At 47.0% G+C, this 19,142-nt stretch overlaps 3 protein-coding genes and 1 non-coding gene across 4 annotated transcripts; all 4 read left to right on the plus strand.

Moving 5' to 3' along the window:
- Positions 1 to 1,964: 1,964 nt before the first annotated feature.
- On the plus strand, positions 1,965 to 3,325 carry LOC123101275 (serine/threonine-protein phosphatase 7 long form homolog). Its single transcript, XM_044522797.1, has 4 exons — positions 1,965 to 2,057; positions 2,135 to 2,572; positions 2,657 to 2,955; positions 3,034 to 3,325. Exons 1-4 carry the CDS (start codon positions 1,965 to 1,967, stop codon positions 3,323 to 3,325), a joined length of 1,122 nt encoding a protein of 373 aa, XP_044378732.1.
- A 99-nt stretch (positions 3,326 to 3,424) lies between these two features.
- LOC123106769 (basic salivary proline-rich protein 3-like) lies at positions 3,425 to 4,473 on the plus strand. The gene is made up of 2 exons (XM_044528832.1): positions 3,425 to 3,976; positions 4,064 to 4,473. The coding sequence occupies exons 1-2, from the start codon at positions 3,460 to 3,462 to the stop codon at positions 4,354 to 4,356; spliced, it is 810 nt and encodes a 269-aa protein (XP_044384767.1). The 5' UTR covers positions 3,425 to 3,459; the 3' UTR covers positions 4,357 to 4,473.
- Positions 4,474 to 6,625: 2,152 nt separating this feature from the next.
- Positions 6,626 to 6,700, plus strand: TRNAR-UCU (transfer RNA arginine (anticodon UCU)). The gene has a single exon. It is a non-coding gene; the product is annotated as a tRNA-Arg (tRNA).
- A 10,785-nt stretch (positions 6,701 to 17,485) lies between these two features.
- Positions 17,486 to 18,846, plus strand: LOC123101276 (serine/threonine-protein phosphatase 7 long form homolog). Its single transcript, XM_044522799.1, has 4 exons — positions 17,486 to 17,578; positions 17,656 to 18,093; positions 18,178 to 18,476; positions 18,555 to 18,846. The coding sequence occupies exons 1-4, from the start codon at positions 17,486 to 17,488 to the stop codon at positions 18,844 to 18,846; spliced, it is 1,122 nt and encodes a 373-aa protein (XP_044378734.1).
- Positions 18,847 to 19,142: the final 296 nt, after the last annotated feature.

The following is a 19,142-nucleotide window of genomic DNA, read 5'->3' on the forward strand; positions in this document are numbered from 1 at the left end:
CTCCCAGTTCAAGAACAAGCGGTTGATGAACTTGTTCAAAAAATTATGCAAGCAGAGCCAGCAGCGCAAATACGAATTTATTTGGTCAAAACTAGATGAGTTTACTAAGAAGCAGGTCCGTGCGAGGAAGAAAATGGAAGAAGATCAAGTTAAATTAGCAGCACTCATCGCGGAGCTAGAGGAGCCAGTAGGTCTTTGTGACTTGCCAGGAATTGACCCTCCTAATACTACGAGAAAGAAGGGAAGGGCAATAAAGAATTTTTCTGAGTGGATAGAGAAAGAGCCTCCAGTGAATTGGTCTTTGCTGCATGACACACATGGAGCTAGGTATGGCCACATGACAACCAATCTTGCAGAGGTGTATAACTTTGTGCTGAGAGGGAACAGAGCATTGCCACTCACATCTATTGTGGAGGCTGTATTCCATGGCACTTTGAGATATTTCAGAGAAAGGCACGAGTTAGCACAGAAGCATATTGAAGATAATCAGAACACACCTTATTGTAGCCGTGTCATGGAATACATGGCAAAGAAGATAGAGAAAGCAAAGAAGCACACTGTCAGACTCATAGGGAATCAAGAAAGGAGGTATGAGGTTCAGCTTCCTACCGATGGTTTTGGTTCTGGAAATGAGGTGAAGACACACGAGGTAAAAATTGGAACGGAATTTTATCCAACGTGTGAGTGTACATGCAACAAACCGAAGTTGTTGCACCTACCTTGCTCTCATGTGTTGGCTGCCTGTGGGCAGATTGAGTTGGATGCTATCTCCTTCGTGTCCCCATACTATTTAAAAGAGGCAGTGCTCAACACCTGGACAGGCGAGATGACAGGGTTTAGAGTCGTCGGCAATTTCAACAAGGTAAACGACGGTGAGAGAGTATATATCCCGCATCCAGACCTTCGGCGAACAAGTAGGGGCAGACGGAAGGCCCGTCGCATCCGGAACGATATGGACCAGTCTGAAGCTGGTGGAGCAACCAGGCAATGTTTGTTATGCGCGGCTTATGGGCATAGGATGAAATATTGTCCCGACCTGAACAAAGATGGTGCTTCCGCATCGACGAGTGCTTCCACATCGACGGCTGCGACAACAGGAGGAAGAGGCGGACGTGGTCGTGGCAGTCGAGGCCGAAGGGGCGGACGAGGAAGAAATAACTCACAAGCTATATAATATGTCAGGACTATGTTTTAATTTGTAATATGTCAGGACTATGTTTTAATATGTAAATCCTCATGGACTATGTTTTAATTCGTACTATGTCAGGACTATGTTTTAATTTGTAATATGTCAGGACTTTGTTTTAATATGTAAATCCTGATGGACTATGTTTTAATTCGTACTATGTCAGGACTATGTTTTAATTTGTAATATGTCAGATCTATGTTTTTATTTGCGCCTGAGATTTGTTGTTTGAATTGCAGATATGTCTTCGTATCCGTTGCTTAATGGCAACATCGACAGAAAGCACCGGGGCGCCCTATTGGAAGCGGGCAACAACTTAGACGTGTTGGTCACTCGTACCCCAAAGACTAACTGGCTGATACACGATTCATGGGTTGATAGGTATGTGTGCATATAATGGAGTCCATATAATGACTTACTATGTTTTACATACTTTTTATAGCCGCTAACAATATTTTTATTTTGTAGGTTAAGTTGGGCTGGACTTCTACCCTTGGCACGGCTGGTTCAGGGTACATTGGATGAGTGGATTGATGGTCCGGACTTAGATGAGGCAGGTGAACCAGTGCAGTTACACAAGAGGCAAGTGAGACGTTTCTCTTACGACAAGTCACTCCTTACCTGCTTAGTAGATAGATGGAGGCCAGAGACACATACGTTTCACTTCCCATGGGGAGAGATGGCGCCTACTTTACAGGATGTGTCGTACTTGTTGGGATTACCTCTGGCCGGTGCTGCCATAGGTCCCTTAGAGGCAGAATCAGGGTGGCAAACAGCGATGCAGACCCGTTTTTTGGCTGCGGTCCCGACTGCTAGGGCCATAGACAACGATCCTCATGGACCTCTTTTTAGATGGTTGAGCCAGTTTCAGGTAACCATCACGGCCACGTAAACAAATGTTGTTTTTTAGTTGCCCGATTTTCATACAATTATTACGTTTCTATGTAGATTGTCTCGTTAGGACATCCCAATGTTGAGTTGTCGGAGGCACAGATTGACCGGTCCTTAGAGGCATATATTCTTTGGCTGTTCGGCAAGACGATGTTTACGGAGAACCACGTGACCACTGTCGATGCACGACTCATCGGTATTGCACGAGAGATAGCTGACGCACGTTGCCCCGCGGATATTGTACAGAGGAGTTTTGGTTCTGCTGTGTTAGCGGCTACGTACAGAGGCCTGTGCAAAGCTTGCTTGTTGAAGTCTAGAAAATCTGGTGTTGTTGGATGTCCATTATTGTTGCTGCTCTGGTCATACGAGAGATTCCCTATTGGACGACCCTATGTCTACATTGATAAACCTTTTGGTTTGGAGGACTTAGCTGGGGCTTATGTGCCTGCTATCGGCGACTTACCTACTATGGGTTCTGTTTGGGCACGGCGAGAGGTACATTTATATTAAGTAACAATTAATTTAATTATTTTTTGCCATTCATTAGTATTACTAATGCTTATTTGTTGTCATGCACAGAGACAGTTTGCACATAGTCAGGTTAGGGGATGCTACCCGTCCTTCACGGCGCAGTTTGATAGTTTGCACGAGGATCAAGTTATCTGGGAGCCATACTCGGCTGAGGCTATATCATCGAGGTACCCAGTTGGGATTTCTGGATTGTGCACTAGAGATCGGCATTTTTGGATGACCAAGGCCAAGTTGGTGTTCGATGTGACAGTTGAGGAGATGTCTCTTCATAGAGTAATGAGACAGTTCGGTCTATATCAAGAGCCTGAGATTCCAAAAATTCCACAGTTGCCAGAGCACGTGCACAAGTAAGTACTAATACTATTTTAGTTGTCAGCTATACATTCATAATATACCTAATTCTGTATCGCGCATGTCAATATCAGGGACAGTCGCCTAGGAGGAAACAAGTCCATGGATTACTGGCTTAAGAGCATTACCCCTTACGTTGACGAATGGACTACCGCTGCGACAAATACCTGGGGTGAGGGTCGGGCCTTTAACTGGCAAATGTTCGGGTTGTATCTGCAGCGTTACCGGCATACAACAAGGATCTACTTGGTTCCATCAGCTGCTCCTGATCAGATCGAAGCCCCTCTCACCAGCGATATGTACCCAACTGCCTCTGTTGTGGGAACCAGACACCACGCGGTAAATGCCTTGGTTCTTATATGTTGAGTCTTTTGTTAATCTGGACATATTCGTTTGGGTGTCTATTCGTGGTGTCTATCATACAACGAGGATATAATTGGTTAACTCTTCATCTACAGAGTGACTTGACAGTACAGGCGCGAGAGGAGGTTTCCGCTTTAATGCGGCGCTTTCAGAGGGGAGAAACTATCCCACCGCGAGAGGGCGTCTCATGGTTGAGGCGTCTTGATGACAAGCTACGGGGGATTTACGCTGCTGTTACGTGTAGACGGTCTTCGGATGTTGCACTTCCTCCTCCAGCACATCGTCCGCCACGTCCCTCTGTACAGCATTCAGAACCACGACCCTCTGTGCAACGTTCACAACCACGACCTTCTGTGCACCGTGCAGAACCTCATCCTTCACAGCCAGGGAGCTCTTCTAGGCATGAGCCACCTCCTTCACAGCCAGGGAGCTCTTCCTGGCATGAGCCACCTCCTTCACAGCCAGGGAGCTCTTCCTGGCATGAGCCACATCCTTCACAGCCAGGGAGCTCTTCCTGGAATGAGCCACCTCCTTCACAGCCAGGGAGCTCTTCCTGGAATGAGCCACCTCCTTCACAGCCAGGGAGCTCTTACTGGCATCAGCCACCTCCTTCACAGCCAGGGAGCTCTTACTGGCATCAGCAGATGGAACTAGGTAACCCTACTCACTACATTCTTTTGAACAGAGTAGTAATCGTTCATGCATTTGTATCAATTTTACAAGTTTTTTACTTTACCGCAGGCGGCAACCTGTCGCAACCGTTCATGCATTCAGAGCAGTCACCCATCCTTAGTGGTGGTGCTGATTACTTTGAGGGCGACCGCGAGGATGATGACCATGCTACAAACATTTATGGCTTCTCGCAGACAGTGTTTCACACTCCACCACCACCACCGACGCAGGAGACACAGACCGTGACAGACGAGGTTAACTATGGTCGTGGTTATCGCGAGCCTCGTCCACCGCCTCAGCGCTTATCGCCTTCCGGTCCTCGCCCGAGGAAGACCCAGACTCGTCGCCGTCCCCCGCAGTGATATGCTTATTATCTATGTATGACTCATTATCTATGTTAGTTTCAGACTATTCGCATATGCTTATTATCTATGTATGACTCATTATCTATGTTACTATCGCACTTCCTTCTATCTGATCAGGAGACATATATTGTTTTATGTATGCGAGAGACATATTACTATTAATTCGCATTCTTATTCCAGTTACATTTCCAAATAGATTACAACCGATAATTAAGATACAAGTACATCTGAATTAAACGGTGCGGCTGAACTTGTGCAATACATCTTACATACTACAAAATGAAATTCAGATAGAACATAATGCCCTACAAACTGGAATACATCTTACATACTACATGAAGTCATCATCGTCATCCTCTGTTGATGCAGCCCTCTTGCCCTTCGACAATGCGGTCCTCTTGCCCTCCGTCGATGCAGAACTCTTGCCCTTGCTGGATGCAGAACTCTTGCCCTTGCTGGATGCAGAACTCTTGCCCTTCGAGGATGCAGAAGTCTTGCCTTTGGACGATGCAGAACTCTTGCCCTTTGACGATGCAGAACCCGGAAGCGGCGGCATGAAGACATCTTCGTCGTCCTCGCTCTCCTCAGTCCATAAAAATGTATTCTTTGCTGCAGTCCTTCTGAAAGTTTCACTCTTCGGCTCCACTACCTTCTTCCACCTTTCATGCAACCTAAGAAGTTCTTGACGTACCTCCTCATAGGTCCTTTCAGGCCACCCAGACCTACGTAATTGGTGAGCCAACTCATTCATTATGGTGTCACTACCGGTGAGTTCGTCCCATGGAACTATCCTATTGTCCATCCTGAAATCGGTAACTAGACTCAGAAGAGTGCTGCTCATCCCAGGGTGAAAACTACGATCGAATGGATAATGGGACATCTCGACTACACTACACTGGAATGCTTATCCACCTTCGCCTGAAGGGGGTTTTATAGATACAGAGGAGAAAATAAGGCGGGAAAGAGTTGGCGGGAAACGGGTGGCGGGAAGGGGTTGGCGGGAAACGGGTGGCGGGAACATATGGCGGGAAGGGTTGGCGGGAAACGGGTGGCGGGAAGGGGTTGGCGGGAAACGGGTGGCGGGAACATATGGCGGGAAGGGTTGGCGGGAACATATGGCGGGAAACGGGTGGCGGGAAGGGGTTGGCGGGAAACGGGTGGCGGGAAGGGGTGGCGGGAACATTTCAGCACGAGCCATGCAACTTCGGCCTACATGAGACCGAAGTAGTACTTTTCGGCCTAGGCTAGACCAAAAAGTCTATTTCGGCCTAGCTCTGGCCGAAATGCTCCACTTCGGCCTAATGGTGGCCGAAATCACCTACTTCGGCCTAATGATGGCCGAAAAGACCTACTTCGGCCTAGCTTTGGCCGAAAAGCCCTACTTCGGCCAGAGGATGGCCGACGGGCTACTAGTTGTGGTTTTTTTGCATTACGTCATATAGTTTCCGAAAATGCTATAAAATACATCACAGTTTTGAAAAAAATTCGAAAGCATGAAGCCTTGTGGTCTCATCTGAAGAAGGGACGCTTCAGATTCACCTGAGCTTCTTGTTCCTGGAAATATTATCCATCTTCAACATATAAATAACATAAACATGAACAATCAATCTGATAGTATATAATGGACACCATCCAGTCAGGAGTTCAAGCCATGAACAAAGGAACACTGAAGCATTTTATTGTTCTAGAACACGGCAAGACTGGGGCATTACAATTCGTCATGCAAAATGGCAAAGGAACAGCATCCGAGCTACTTGTCGTCTCATATTTTGATTGTTACAGACGCGGAATCCATTGCATCAAACGAGACAAGGAGGAGGTGACTATACCCCGAGCCAAGATCTCGGGATTTCACACGCATCGCATCCAGAAGCAAACGACGACGGGCGACCGATCTAGATGGCGGAAGGGAGGATCTGGGAGACGACGAGGTAGGCGAGGAACCCGGCGAAGGCGAGCAGGAAGGCGTAGTCCACCGCCACGAACAGCGCGGTGGATCCGTGGCCCCTCTTGCGGCCCTTCTCCTCCTCCGCGGCCGCCGTGGCGCCGAACCCGATGCCGCTGCGCTTGTTCGCCGCTGCCTCCATCCCGCGCGCAGATGACCTCTTCCGCACCTCGCTCCGGCGACGGCGATGTGATGAGATGGGAGACGACGGGGAAGGCTATGTCTTGTCTTAGATATAGCGACAAGAGAACGGCGGAACCCAAGAAGACGCAACGCAGAAGACTAAAGAAGGAGATGCGTGGGTTTGGCGCAGACAAAACAGCGCCTGTGGCCTAATGGATAAGGCGTCTGACTTCTAATCAGACGATTGTGGGTTCGAGTCCCACACCAGGCGTGTGTTTTTTAAGCTTGTTTTGATATTTCGATAGTTCCTTTGTTTTTCTTTTGGTGTATCAAACACTCTTCAATAATACTCCCTTTGTAAACTAATATAAGAGCATTTAGATCACTACTTTAGTATCCTAAACGCTCTTATATTAGTTTACGGAGGGAGTAACTAGTTTTTTTTGAGTCTAAACACACTCCACTTTATTGGATAATGTTCATGGGGATATAATTTAGATCTGGGGGGTTTATGAGCCACACATGGTGCTCCGGGTCCAGACCAAAAGCATGCTTAGCAAGGCTATGTGCCTCTAGATTTGTAGCCCGTCCTTTAAAGATGACGGTGCACCGTTGGAAAATCTCCATTGTCTCTCTGATCTCCTTCACGATAGGTGCATACATCCCACCAATGCCAAGTTTTATATCCTGCACCACACCCTTACAATCCGATGCAACAATAACATGGGATAATGAAAGATCTTGGGCGAGTGCAAGAGCCTCCCGGCAAGCTAGCGCCTCAAGTGTTGCCGGATCGGTGAGGCCGGCGCATCTGATCGCTGATGAGCCCAAGTAATTGCCATCTTCGTCCCTGCAAACTGCACTGAAAGAGCCCTCTTCATTTGCTCTGTTGACATCCCCGTCGACCCTGATTTTAGCAAAATTTTCCGGTGGCCTTATCCACCTAGGCTGCCTCCCTCCGGAACTAGTAACCGGAGTGTGTTTCACCTCAGCTACCTTGCAGTCATTGAGATCCCGAATAAACTTCAAGATGAATTGATGTGTTGACATCGGGCTCTGAAAGATGTGCTCATGTAATGCTTGGCGTCGGGAGAACCAAATAGCCCACAGAGTAACAAGTACTTGAGTGAACTCCGCCGAGGGAAGCGTGTCCAGTAGAGAGAAGATCCACCGTTTTGCATCTGGTTCGGTTGTTTTGGTTAAAACCTCAAAAATCTCAGGCGCTTGCAAAGCCCAGACCGAACGAGCAACGTGGCAGTGTATGAGAGAGTGTTGCCAGGAATCTGTTGCACCACATAGCCCGCAACTGTCCACGGTCGCCATGTTTCGGTGGTGTTGCACATCCGCCGTCGGGATCGACTGTTGAGCTAGTCTCCAGAGAAAGATTTTGATCTTTGAAGGCACTTCGACCTTCCATAGCTTGGACCAGGACTTCTGTTCACCTTCAGAGTTGGAGGAATCCGCTCGCCCCTCTAGCCAAGCTTCTCGGCTGTGTTTCGTGGTAACAAGCATGCGATATGCCGATCGAACTGAAAAAACCCCGTTCCTCTCATGAGCCCAAGACCAGAAGTCATCAATCTGCTTAGTGCATAGAGGAATTGAGAAGATAGCCGCGGCATCAGTCGGTAAAAAGACTTGAGTCACAACCTGTCGGTCCCAGGAAGCATCCGACATTATCAGTTCACTAACAAGCTGCGGTGGATTAGCAACCCTGCTCGTGATCGGTCTCATGTTATGAGGGCGCGGGAGCCAGTTGTGATGCCATATCTCCGTAGACTGCCCATCACCAACCCGGCGTATGAGACCTTGTGACATAGTATCTCTTCCATCAAGAATAGCTCTCCACACTTGAGATGGGGAAGAGCCAAGTTCGGCATGGAGGAATTCTCCCGTGGGGAAATACTTGGCCTTTAGGATTCTTGCACTTAGGGTGTTTGGGTCTGTCAGAATACGCCACGCCTGTCTCTCTAGAAGAGCAAGGTTAAAAAGTTCAATATCGCGAAAACCAAGGCCCCCACACTGCTTAGGCCTTGTCATGGTACTCCAAGAAACCCAATGTGGCTTCCTCTTGCCATCCTTGCTGCCCCACCAAAATTTCCTTATGAGAGAGTTCAAGTGCTCCCAGAGCCCGCGAGGAAGTTTGAAGCATGACATTGAGTATACCGGAATAGCCTGTGCCACTGACTTGATTAGAACTTTTTCCCTCCCACAGATAGAATTTTTTCCAGCCAACCCTTTACTTTGTTCCACACTCTGTCCTTCAGAAACTTAAAGGCACCATTTTTGCTGTTTCCCACATCTGATGGCATTCCCAAGTATCTTTCTGAAAGAGACTCATTGGTTATGTTGAGTGCCTGTTTCACTTCAGCTCTGAGACTGTTTGGACACCCTTTGCTGAAAAAAATCGATGATTTTGAAAGGTTGACTCTCTGACCCGAGGCATTATAGTAAGAGTCTAACAAGGAGGACAACTCGTTTGCTCCATCAACACTGGCCTTAACAAACAACAGGCTATCATCTGCGAAAAGCAAGTGGCTTACCGGCGGAGCCGATGGAGCAACTTGAATACCATTGAGGTGCGATGACTCATTTGTAGTTTTTAAGAGGCACGAAAGGCCCTCCACTGCAAGCAAGAACAGGTAAGGAGAAATTGGGTCCCCCTGTCGGATCCCTCTAGACGGCAAAAATTCTTCGAGTTTTGTGCCATTGAATAAAACTGAGAATTTAACGGAACTCACCATTCTCATGATCAGAGCTACCCACGTGGGAGCAAAGCCCATCTTTAGCATAATGGCCTCCAAATAGTTCCACTCAACCCTATCATAAGCTTTCATCATGTCCAACTTAACTGCACAGAAACAGTTTCTTTGCGCCTTGTTCCTTTTCATGAAGTGCAAGCATTCATATGCCGTGATGATATTGTCTGTAATCAGCCTTCCTGGCACAAAAGCAGATTGCTCCTCGGAGATAATATCAGGCAGGATGATTTTTAGTCTATTGGACAAAACCTTTGAAGCAATCTTGTAAAGGACGTTACAGAGACTTATGGGTCGAAATTGCGTGAGTTGGGTTGGATCTTTTACCTTCGGGATTAGAACCAAGATAGTTTCATTGATTACTTCCAGGCTCTCCTCACCACGAAGAATGCGAAGAACCACCTCTGTTACCTCAGTACCACATAAGGCCCAATGCCTTTGGAAGAAGTGAGCCGGATATCCGTCTGGTCCAGGTGCCTTCGTAGGATACATTTGCAACAAGGCCGTCTTAACCTCTTCTGTCGTGTACGGTGCGAGTAAGTTTTCATTCATCTCACTTGTCACCTTGGTCGGAACAGCCGCCAAAACCTCATCCATGCCCGACGTCCCTTCGGAAGTAAAGAGATTTTTGTAAAAGGAGTTCGCAAGGTTGGCAATCTCTGACACATCTTGCATCGTCGATCCATCATCCCGTTGGAGGTTTTTAATCTGGTTCTTCCTACGCCGCATGCTAGCTCGTCGTTGGAAGTATTTCGTGTTTTTATCTCCGTCCGTAAGCCAGTCCACCCGGGATCTTTGTCGAAGCAGGATCTCTTCCATATGATAGTGCTCGACGAGCCGATCCACCATTTTGACCTCTGCATGTGACGGAGCAGTTCTCTGGGGGTCATTCTGGAAAACTGCAAGTGCTTTCTTGAGTTTTTTAATCTTCCTTGACACCTTCCCGATTGTTGCCCCACTCCATTGGGTTAGAGAGATAGACACGTTTGTGAGTTTTTTATTCATATCGGCAACAGTGTTCGCTCCCTGCTCCTGCGCCCAAAGACTGTCCAGGGCCGCTTTGTATTCGGCATGTCTCTCCCAGTACAGCTTGTATCTAAAGATTTTATCTCCTTTGTTAGCTGTCGGACGGGGTTCTAACTGCAACCGGATGGGGCAATGGTCCGAGGTAGCTGCATTTTAATGGAATAAAGTGGCATGAGGGAACATATCAACTCAATCACTGTTCACCATAGCACGGTCTAGACGCACTCGGCAATATGTGCCGCCTGCTGTTTTCTTCTCAAAGGTCCATGGACGACCTTGGTAGCCCAAGTCATCAAGAGCGCAGACATCCATCGCATCTCGAAAGCCAGCTATCTGTGAAGCACGCCTCTTTCCTGATCCGACATGTTCATGGGCATGTAAGACCTCATTGAAATCTCCTAAACATAGCCAGGGCAATGGGTTAACCAAGACTAAAGATTTTAGCATATCCCAAGTTTTATATCGCTCTCCGACTTGGGCTTCCCCATAAACGCAGGTGAGGCGCCAGTCTGCGCTGTTAGGGGAGCTAACTGTGGCATCTATGTGGTACTCCGAATAACCAAAAACATTGATATTTATTCCATCATTCCAAAAAAGGCCAAGACCAACGCTACGGCTGGTGCTACCAACAGCATAAGCATGAGAAAAACCTAGTGTGTCACCAAGACTTTCGACCCGTGCTTTTGAAATTTGTGTCTCAACTACGCACAACACGGTCGGGGCAAATTGCTTCGCTAGATCACGAAGTTCCCGAATTGTCGCGGCTTTGCCCGCACCACGACAATTCCAGCATAGGAGATTCATTGGCCCGGCGATCCTCCTCACGGGAGGTCGCCGATTTTGTGTCATTTGTTTTTTCCGGGGCACCACTCTTCTTCAAGTTGTTCTTATCTTGGTTTGCTCGGAGCCTTTTCTGCTCCTGCTTGGATGAGGGACTTGCCGGCACCATCGTCAGTGGCATGGCTAGGGCACTGTTGGCCGCAGGCGGGGCTGTCTTTTGGCTGATCACACCCAGGTCATCTAGCATGCGCTTCCTGTTCCCATCTGCTTCTTTCATCACCGCATCCATGTCACCATCTGATTCTTGCTCTGAGTGTTTCTGTCCCATGCTCATAGGGTCCATACTGCGTCCTCCCCGGCCACCACGACGGCCTCCTTGTCGCCCCTTGCCCTGGCCAGCTCCAGGGCCAGCACCAACTCGCATATTCCATGTTGCCCTCAGATCCTTGAAGTATAGGGATGATGGAGGATGAATCCCGTCACCATGCTCCTTGAAGACATGCCCTAGATGGCCACATACAGCACACCAGTCCGGAAGGCTCTCATACTTCACACAATAGATCTGTCATTTACCATCACGGATCATGGAAACCGCATTCTTGAGAGGCCTGTTGACAATGATCCTAACCCAGACGCGGTAGAAGTTACCCGCAAAGTCCTGAGTCATTGTTTCCGTAAACAAAACCTCTCCCACTTTAGCCGCAAGAGGTCCCACTAGATGAGCATACAAATCTGGGACGTCATGGATCTGAATCCATATGTTGAGATGGTCTAGATTCACCTCCGTTGGCTTAGTGATTCCATCATAAGGCTCAATGACCACTGCGTTTCCTCTGAAATTCCATGGCCCCTCCTGCATGACCCGTTCCCAATCTCCCAAGCAGAAGAATTGCATCATGTAGAGATTATCATCGAGGGGACGGAACTTTACATCATGCGTGAGGTCCCAGGCTGACCTCATGTTCCTGAAGAACCAATATTGGCTGTATGGTTTATCTATGTGAACCCTAGCCACAGCCATCCACCTGGTAGCCTCTGGTGGCGCTGCTTTCTCATCGAAAACAACATCATCGAGATCCTCCTCTCTGAGACCTAACTCAGCCATCATCTTTTCTATCTCTGTCGCGGAACCCAAGCCCGACGCCTCATGGGCGTTCGCTCCCATCGCCACAGACGAAACCTTGAACTCTAGCCCGAAAAGAACAGATCAGGCGCTGAAGCGAACCCTAGCTCTCGTCTCGAAACCAAGCCGATGATCAAGGCCAGGAAGTGATGCAGGGATCACCCCTTAGTCAGCCCGAATCGTGAGACGAGGGTAGATCGGAGGAGGGAAGACAACATCTCGACGGTGGCGTCAGAGCGCCTCCGGGAGGAGAAAACCCTAGCGAGAGGGGAAAAACTCACATTTGACACTTGGCTAGGAACCGTGCGTTGCAACGGGAGAAAAAAATTATAATCTACAATGGCTGTGACCACATTTTGCTACATCAGCGAGATACACTATCACTCTCAATTTCGAGAAATCATGACATTTTTTAAACTCGTGGACATATTTGAAATCATAAACAATTTTCAAATTTGTGAACACTTTTACAAATTTTTGATCATTTTATAAAATCAAGAACATTATTTGATTCATGAACATTTTATACTATTTTAAGACTTTTTTAAAAAGATTCAACATTTTTTAAACAATTTTCTTGAATTGATGAACATTTCTAGAATCGACGAACTTTATTTTGGAAATTGGTGGAACAATTTCTGAAATCCACGAACATTTTCTAAAATGCATGATCATTTTGGAATCAACGAACATTTAATGAATGAATAAAGTACTTTGTAAGCCACAAACAGTTTTTGTATTTTAAGGACATTTTTCCATTCATAAACATTTTTTGAATTGGCAAAATTCTGTTCAATTTCATTACAATTTTTTAATACGCAATCTTTTTAAAATTTTATGAACATTTGTTTTCAAAATTTGGAACATTTTTGAATAAGCAAACATTTTCTTTACAAAATCACAGCTTTTCGGCCAGGGCATGGCCGAAGTAGGCTTTTCGGCCGCGCTTGGGCCGAAAACGCGCTGTCGGCTGGGGCCCGACCGAAAATAGTAGCTTCGGCTGCTGGGAGGCCGAACTGGGCCGTTTTCGGCCCACAGGTGACCGAAGCACAGCTTTTCGGCCAGGCTACGGCCGAAAAGGTGCGGATAAGTCCCCCGCCGACGCCAGCGCTCTGTTCTTCTTCTTCGTTTCCCTTTCTCTCTCTCAGTTCTTCTGTACCTCGCCCCCCCGCGCCGATCTCCTCCATTTGCCACTCATTTGCAAATCCAACCCACAGAATCGGTAGATCATCGCAATCTCCACCGGCCTATGGTGTTATTTTTTGCTATGGGATAGTTTTTGATGTGTTTGGGGAGGAGTAGCCATGGTGGGGAGGAGGAGCCATGGTGGAGAGGAGGACGGGTAGTAGGTGGTGGTGACTAGTAGAAGCTGCTGCAGAGGAGGAGGTGGTGAGGAGGAGGAGCAGGTTAGGGGCTGACCGGAGTTGGCGTTGTCGTTCTCCGGTGGTGCAAGAAGCGTACACACACTTCGAAGGTATAATCACGGCCTCACAAATATTATGTAAATTGTATAGTTTAGTTAGTGTATATAAGTCATATTGTGAATTTTAGTGTCAATAAATTTTTGGAGGCATTTTAGCGCATAGTTCGTGTAGCGGATAATATTAGTGTTCGTTGTGAATTGCAGTGTTAATATAATTTTGGAGGCATTTTAGCGCATAGTTCGATATAATGAGTTGGGGGTTGATCTTAGCGGATAATATTAGTGTATATTGTGATTAATGAGAAGATGGCAATGTCTGACAGGTGAAAATGTCTGAATCAGTAAATCTGAATGTTTACTACGGCGCTGGTAATGTTCGATATAATGAGTTGGGGGTTGATCTTAGCGAGTTTAAAAATGGCGTCATGACACTAGCTGACCCGGACAGACTGGACATTAGACAGTTGAAGTACTGGTTGACAACTAGTTTCGGTCTGGATCCTGAAGTATGTTCTGTCAGTATTCATGCATTGTGGACCAAATCCTGTAAAAATGTCAAGTGGGAGTTGATGCCGGTAGATAGGAGCCAGCATTGGTTGTCCCTGTTAAGACGCTGTCGAGACCGAAGAATCCACCCATATGCACTTGTGCAACCTGTGCCGAAGGAGGAGAATACCGTAGAACTCCACAGGGGGTATGAACCCGGCCAAGGCAGTGAAGTGGCTAACGAGATTGTTTTATCCGGGTCACAACCACAAGATGTGGATGCTAGCCAACCCGAGAAAGAGTCAGACTACGTGCCACACAATGTTTGTGGTCCTGATACTGGGCAGAGCAGCCAGTCGATAATATTAGCTGGTTCAGGTTTTGCTGATGGGGATGAGGAAGGGGATGAAATGCAGAGGGTGATGGAGGAAGAGGACGAGGATGGATTGGTGGAGGAACTGGATTCTGAAAATTCTGAGGATGAAGTTGAGGTACCGATTCCTTCTGCATGGGAGCAGGACATATCCACCGGCCTTACGGTGAACGATGGCCATGAGACTCCATGGCAGTATAATCTGAACCAAGTACAAATAGGGGCTATGTTTGATACAAAGAAAAAATTGAAGTATGCGGTGATAAAGTGGGCTATGTCTACGCAGAGGGTTTTTAAGACACACATATCAAGTCCAACAAACTATACCGTGAAATGTGTTGAAAAAGGTTGTCCAGGGAAGGTGCACGGGCACGTGCCGAAGTACGACATCCACTGGGTTGTCACCATTGTCATCCCACATAATTGTGTGAGGAAGAACCTGCTGGTGAAGCATCCGAACCTGACTTCAAGTCTCATTGCGCAACTCATGTATACTGAGATAGTTGAGAAGAAAGATATGGAAGCAAAACACATCCAGACAGCAGTGAAGGTCAGATGGAAGTATGTCATTCCTTATGGGAAGGCTTGGAGGGCTAAGCAGAAGGCTATGGAGAAAAGGTTTGGGACGTTCTTCGACTCATATGATAATGTTGTCCGTCTCCTGGGCATACTGAAGGAGAGGAATCCCGGCACTTATGTGAACGTACAACACATGAGGTTGCTGAGTATACCAGATTTCAAGGTGTTGAAACGAGTGTTCTTCTCTTTTGGTATGTGCATCGAAGCTTTCCGGCATTGTCCTCCTGTTCTGTTTGTGGATGGTACATTCCTGACCGGTCAGTATAGAGGGCAAATCCTGACTGCTATTGGTGTGGACGGGAACAATCAAATCATCCCACTTGCCATGGCATTTGTGGAGGGTGAGAACTTTCTCAGCTGGGTATGGTTCTTCCGCCAAGTGAAAATTGCCATTGTGAAGGACCGACCAAACGTGTGTGTCATTCATGACAGACATGCTGGTATATTGAAGGCCGTGAAGACACTTCGTAATCCAACAGATGACGAACGGACACCTTGGAGGGACTTGCAGAGCCGGTGGTGCATGCGCCATCTTGGGGCTAATTTTTTCTCCCAGTTCAAGAACAAGCGGTTGATGAACTTGTTCAAAAAATTATGCAAGCAGAGCCAGCAGCGCAAATACGAATTTATTTGGTCAAAACTAGATGAGTTTACTAAGAAGCAGGTCCGTGCGAGGAAGAAAATGGAAGAAGATCAAGTTAAATTAGCAGCACTCATCGCGGAGCTAGAGGAGCCAGTAGGTCTTTGTGACTTGCCAGGAATTGACCCTCCTAATACTACGAGAAAGAAGGGAAGGGCAATAAAGAATTTTTCTGAGTGGATAGAGAAAGAGCCTCCAGTGAATTGGTCTTTGCTGCATGACACACATGGAGCTAGGTATGGCCACATGACAACCAATCTTGCAGAGGTGTATAACTTTGTGCTGAGAGGGAACAGAGCATTGCCACTCACATCTATTGTGGAGGCTGTATTCCATGGCACTTTGAGATATTTCAGAGAAAGGCACGAGTTAGCACAGAAGCATATTGAAGATAATCAGAACACACCTTATTGTAGCCGTGTCATGGAATACATGGCAAAGAAGATAGAGAAAGCAAAGAAGCACACTGTCAGACTCATAGGGAATCAAGAAAGGAGGTATGAGGTTCAGCTTCCTACCGATGGTTTTGGTTCTGGAAATGAGGTGAAGACACACGAGGTAAAAATTGGAACGGAATTTTATCCAACGTGTGAGTGTACATGCAACAAACCGAAGTTGTTGCACCTACCTTGCTCTCATGTGTTGGCTGCCTGTGGGCAGATTGAGTTGGATGCTATCTCCTTCGTGTCCCCATACTATTTAAAGAGGCAGTGCTCAACACCTGGACAGGCGAGATGACAGGGTTTAGAGTCGTCGGCAATTTCAACAAGGTAAACGACGGTGAGAGAGTATATATCCCGCATCCAGACCTTCGGCGAACAAGTAGGGGCAGACGGAAGGCCCGTCGCATCCGGAACGATATGGACCAGTCTGAAGCTGGTGGAGCAACCAGGCAATGTTTGTTATGCGCGGCTTATGGGCATAGGATGAAATATTGTCCCGACCTGAACAAAGATGGTGCTTCCGCATCGACGAGTGCTTCCACATCGACGGCTGCGACAACAGGAGGAAGAGGCGGACGTGGTCGTGGCAGTCGAGGCCGAAGGGGCGGACGAGGAAGAAATAACTCACAAGCTATATAATATGTCAGGACTATGTTTTAATTTGTAATATGTCAGGACTATGTTTTAATATGTAAATCCTCATGGACTATGTTTTAATTCGTACTATGTCAGGACTATGTTTTAATTTGTAATATGTCAGGACTTTGTTTTAATATGTAAATCCTGATGGACTATGTTTTAATTCGTACTATGTCAGGACTATGTTTTAATTTGTAATATGTCAGATCTATGTTTTTATTTGCGCCTGAGATTTGTTGTTTGAATTGCAGATATGTCTTCGTATCCGTTGCTTAATGGCAACATCGACAGAAAGCACCGGGGCGCCCTATTGGAAGCGGGCAACAACTTAGACGTGTTGGTCACTCGTACCCCAAAGACTAACTGGCTGATACACGATTCATGGGTTGATAGGTATGTGTGCATATAATGGAGTCCATATAATGACTTACTATGTTTTACATACTTTTTATAGCCGCTAACAATATTTTTATTTTGTAGGTTAAGTTGGGCTGGACTTCTACCCTTGGCACGGCTGGTTCAGGGTACATTGGATGAGTGGATTGATGGTCCGGACTTAGATGAGGCAGGTGAACCAGTGCAGTTACACAAGAGGCAAGTGAGACGTTTCTCTTACGACAAGTCACTCCTTACCTGCTTAGTAGATAGATGGAGGCCAGAGACACATACGTTTCACTTCCCATGGGGAGAGATGGCGCCTACTTTACAGGATGTGTCGTACTTGTTGGGATTACCTCTGGCCGGTGCTGCCATAGGTCCCTTAGAGGCAGAATCAGGGTGGCAAACAGCGATGCAGACCCGTTTTTTGGCTGCGGTCCCGACTGCTAGGGCCATAGACAACGATCCTCATGGACCTCTTTTTAGATGGTTGAGCCAGTTTCAGGTAACCATCACGGCCACGTAAACAAATGTTGTTTTTTAGTTGCCCGATTTTCATACAATTATTACGTTTCTATGTAGATTGTCTCGTTAGGACATCCCAATGTTGAGTTGTCGGAGGCACAGATTGACCGGTCCTTAGAGGCATATATTCTTTGGCTGTTCGGCAAGACGATGTTTACGGAGAACCACGTGACCACTGTCGATGCACGACTCATCGGTATTGCACGAGAGATAGCTGACGCACGTTGCCCCGCGGATATTGTACAGAGGAGTTTTGGTTCTGCTGTGTTAGCGGCTACGTACAGAGGCCTGTGCAAAGCTTGCTTGTTGAAGTCTAGAAAATCTGGTGTTGTTGGATGTCCATTATTGTTGCTGCTCTGGTCATACGAGAGATTCCCTATTGGACGACCCTATGTCTACATTGATAAACCTTTTGGTTTGGAGGACTTAGCTGGGGCTTATGTGCCTGCTATCGGCGACTTACCTACTATGGGTTCTGTTTGGGCACGGCGAGAGGTACATTTATATTAAGTAACAATTAATTTAATTATTTTTTGCCATTCATTAGTATTACTAATGCTTATTTGTTGTCATGCACAGAGACAGTTTGCACATAGTCAGGTTAGGGGATGCTACCCGTCCTTCACGGCGCAGTTTGATAGTTTGCACGAGGATCAAGTTATCTGGGAGCCATACTCGGCTGAGGCTATATCATCGAGGTACCCAGTTGGGATTTCTGGATTGTGCACTAGAGATCGGCATTTTTGGATGACCAAGGCCAAGTTGGTGTTCGATGTGACAGTTGAGGAGATGTCTCTTCATAGAGTAATGAGACAGTTCGGTCTATATCAAGAGCCTGAGATTCCAAAAATTCCACAGTTGCCAGAGCACGTGCACAAGTAAGTACTAATACTATTTTAGTTGTCAGCTATACATTCATAATATACCTAATTCTGTATCGCGCATGTCAATATCAGGGACAGTCGCCTAGGAGGAAACAAGTCCATGGATTACTGGCTTAAGAGCATTACCCCTTACGTTGACGAATGGACTACCGCTGCGACAAATACCTGGGGTGAGGGTCGGGCCTTTAACTGGCAAATGTTCGGGTTGTATCTGCAGCGTTACCGGCATACAACAAGGATCTACTTGGTTCCATCAGCTGCTCCTGATCAGATCGAAGCCCCTCTCACCAGCGATATGTACCCAACTGCCTCTGTTGTGGGAACCAGACACCACGCGGTAAATGCCTTGGTTCTTATATGTTGAGTCTTTTGTTAATCTGGACATATTCGTTTGGGTGTCTATTCGTGGTGTCTATCATACAACGAGGATATAATTGGTTAACTCTTCATCTACAGAGTGACTTGACAGTACAGGCGCGAGAGGAGGTTTCCGCTTTAATGCGGCGCTTTCAGAGGGGAGAAACTATCCCACCGCGAGAGGGCGTCTCATGGTTGAGGCGTCTTGATGACAAGCTACGGGGGATTTACGCTGCTGTTACGTGTAGACGGTCTTCGGATGTTGCACTTCCTCCTCCAGCACATCGTCCGCCACGTCCCTCT

Source organism: Triticum aestivum, chromosome 5A, assembly GCF_018294505.1.
Source record: "Triticum aestivum cultivar Chinese Spring chromosome 5A, IWGSC CS RefSeq v2.1, whole genome shotgun sequence".
Lineage (NCBI taxonomy): Eukaryota > Viridiplantae > Streptophyta > Magnoliopsida > Poales > Poaceae > Triticum > Triticum aestivum.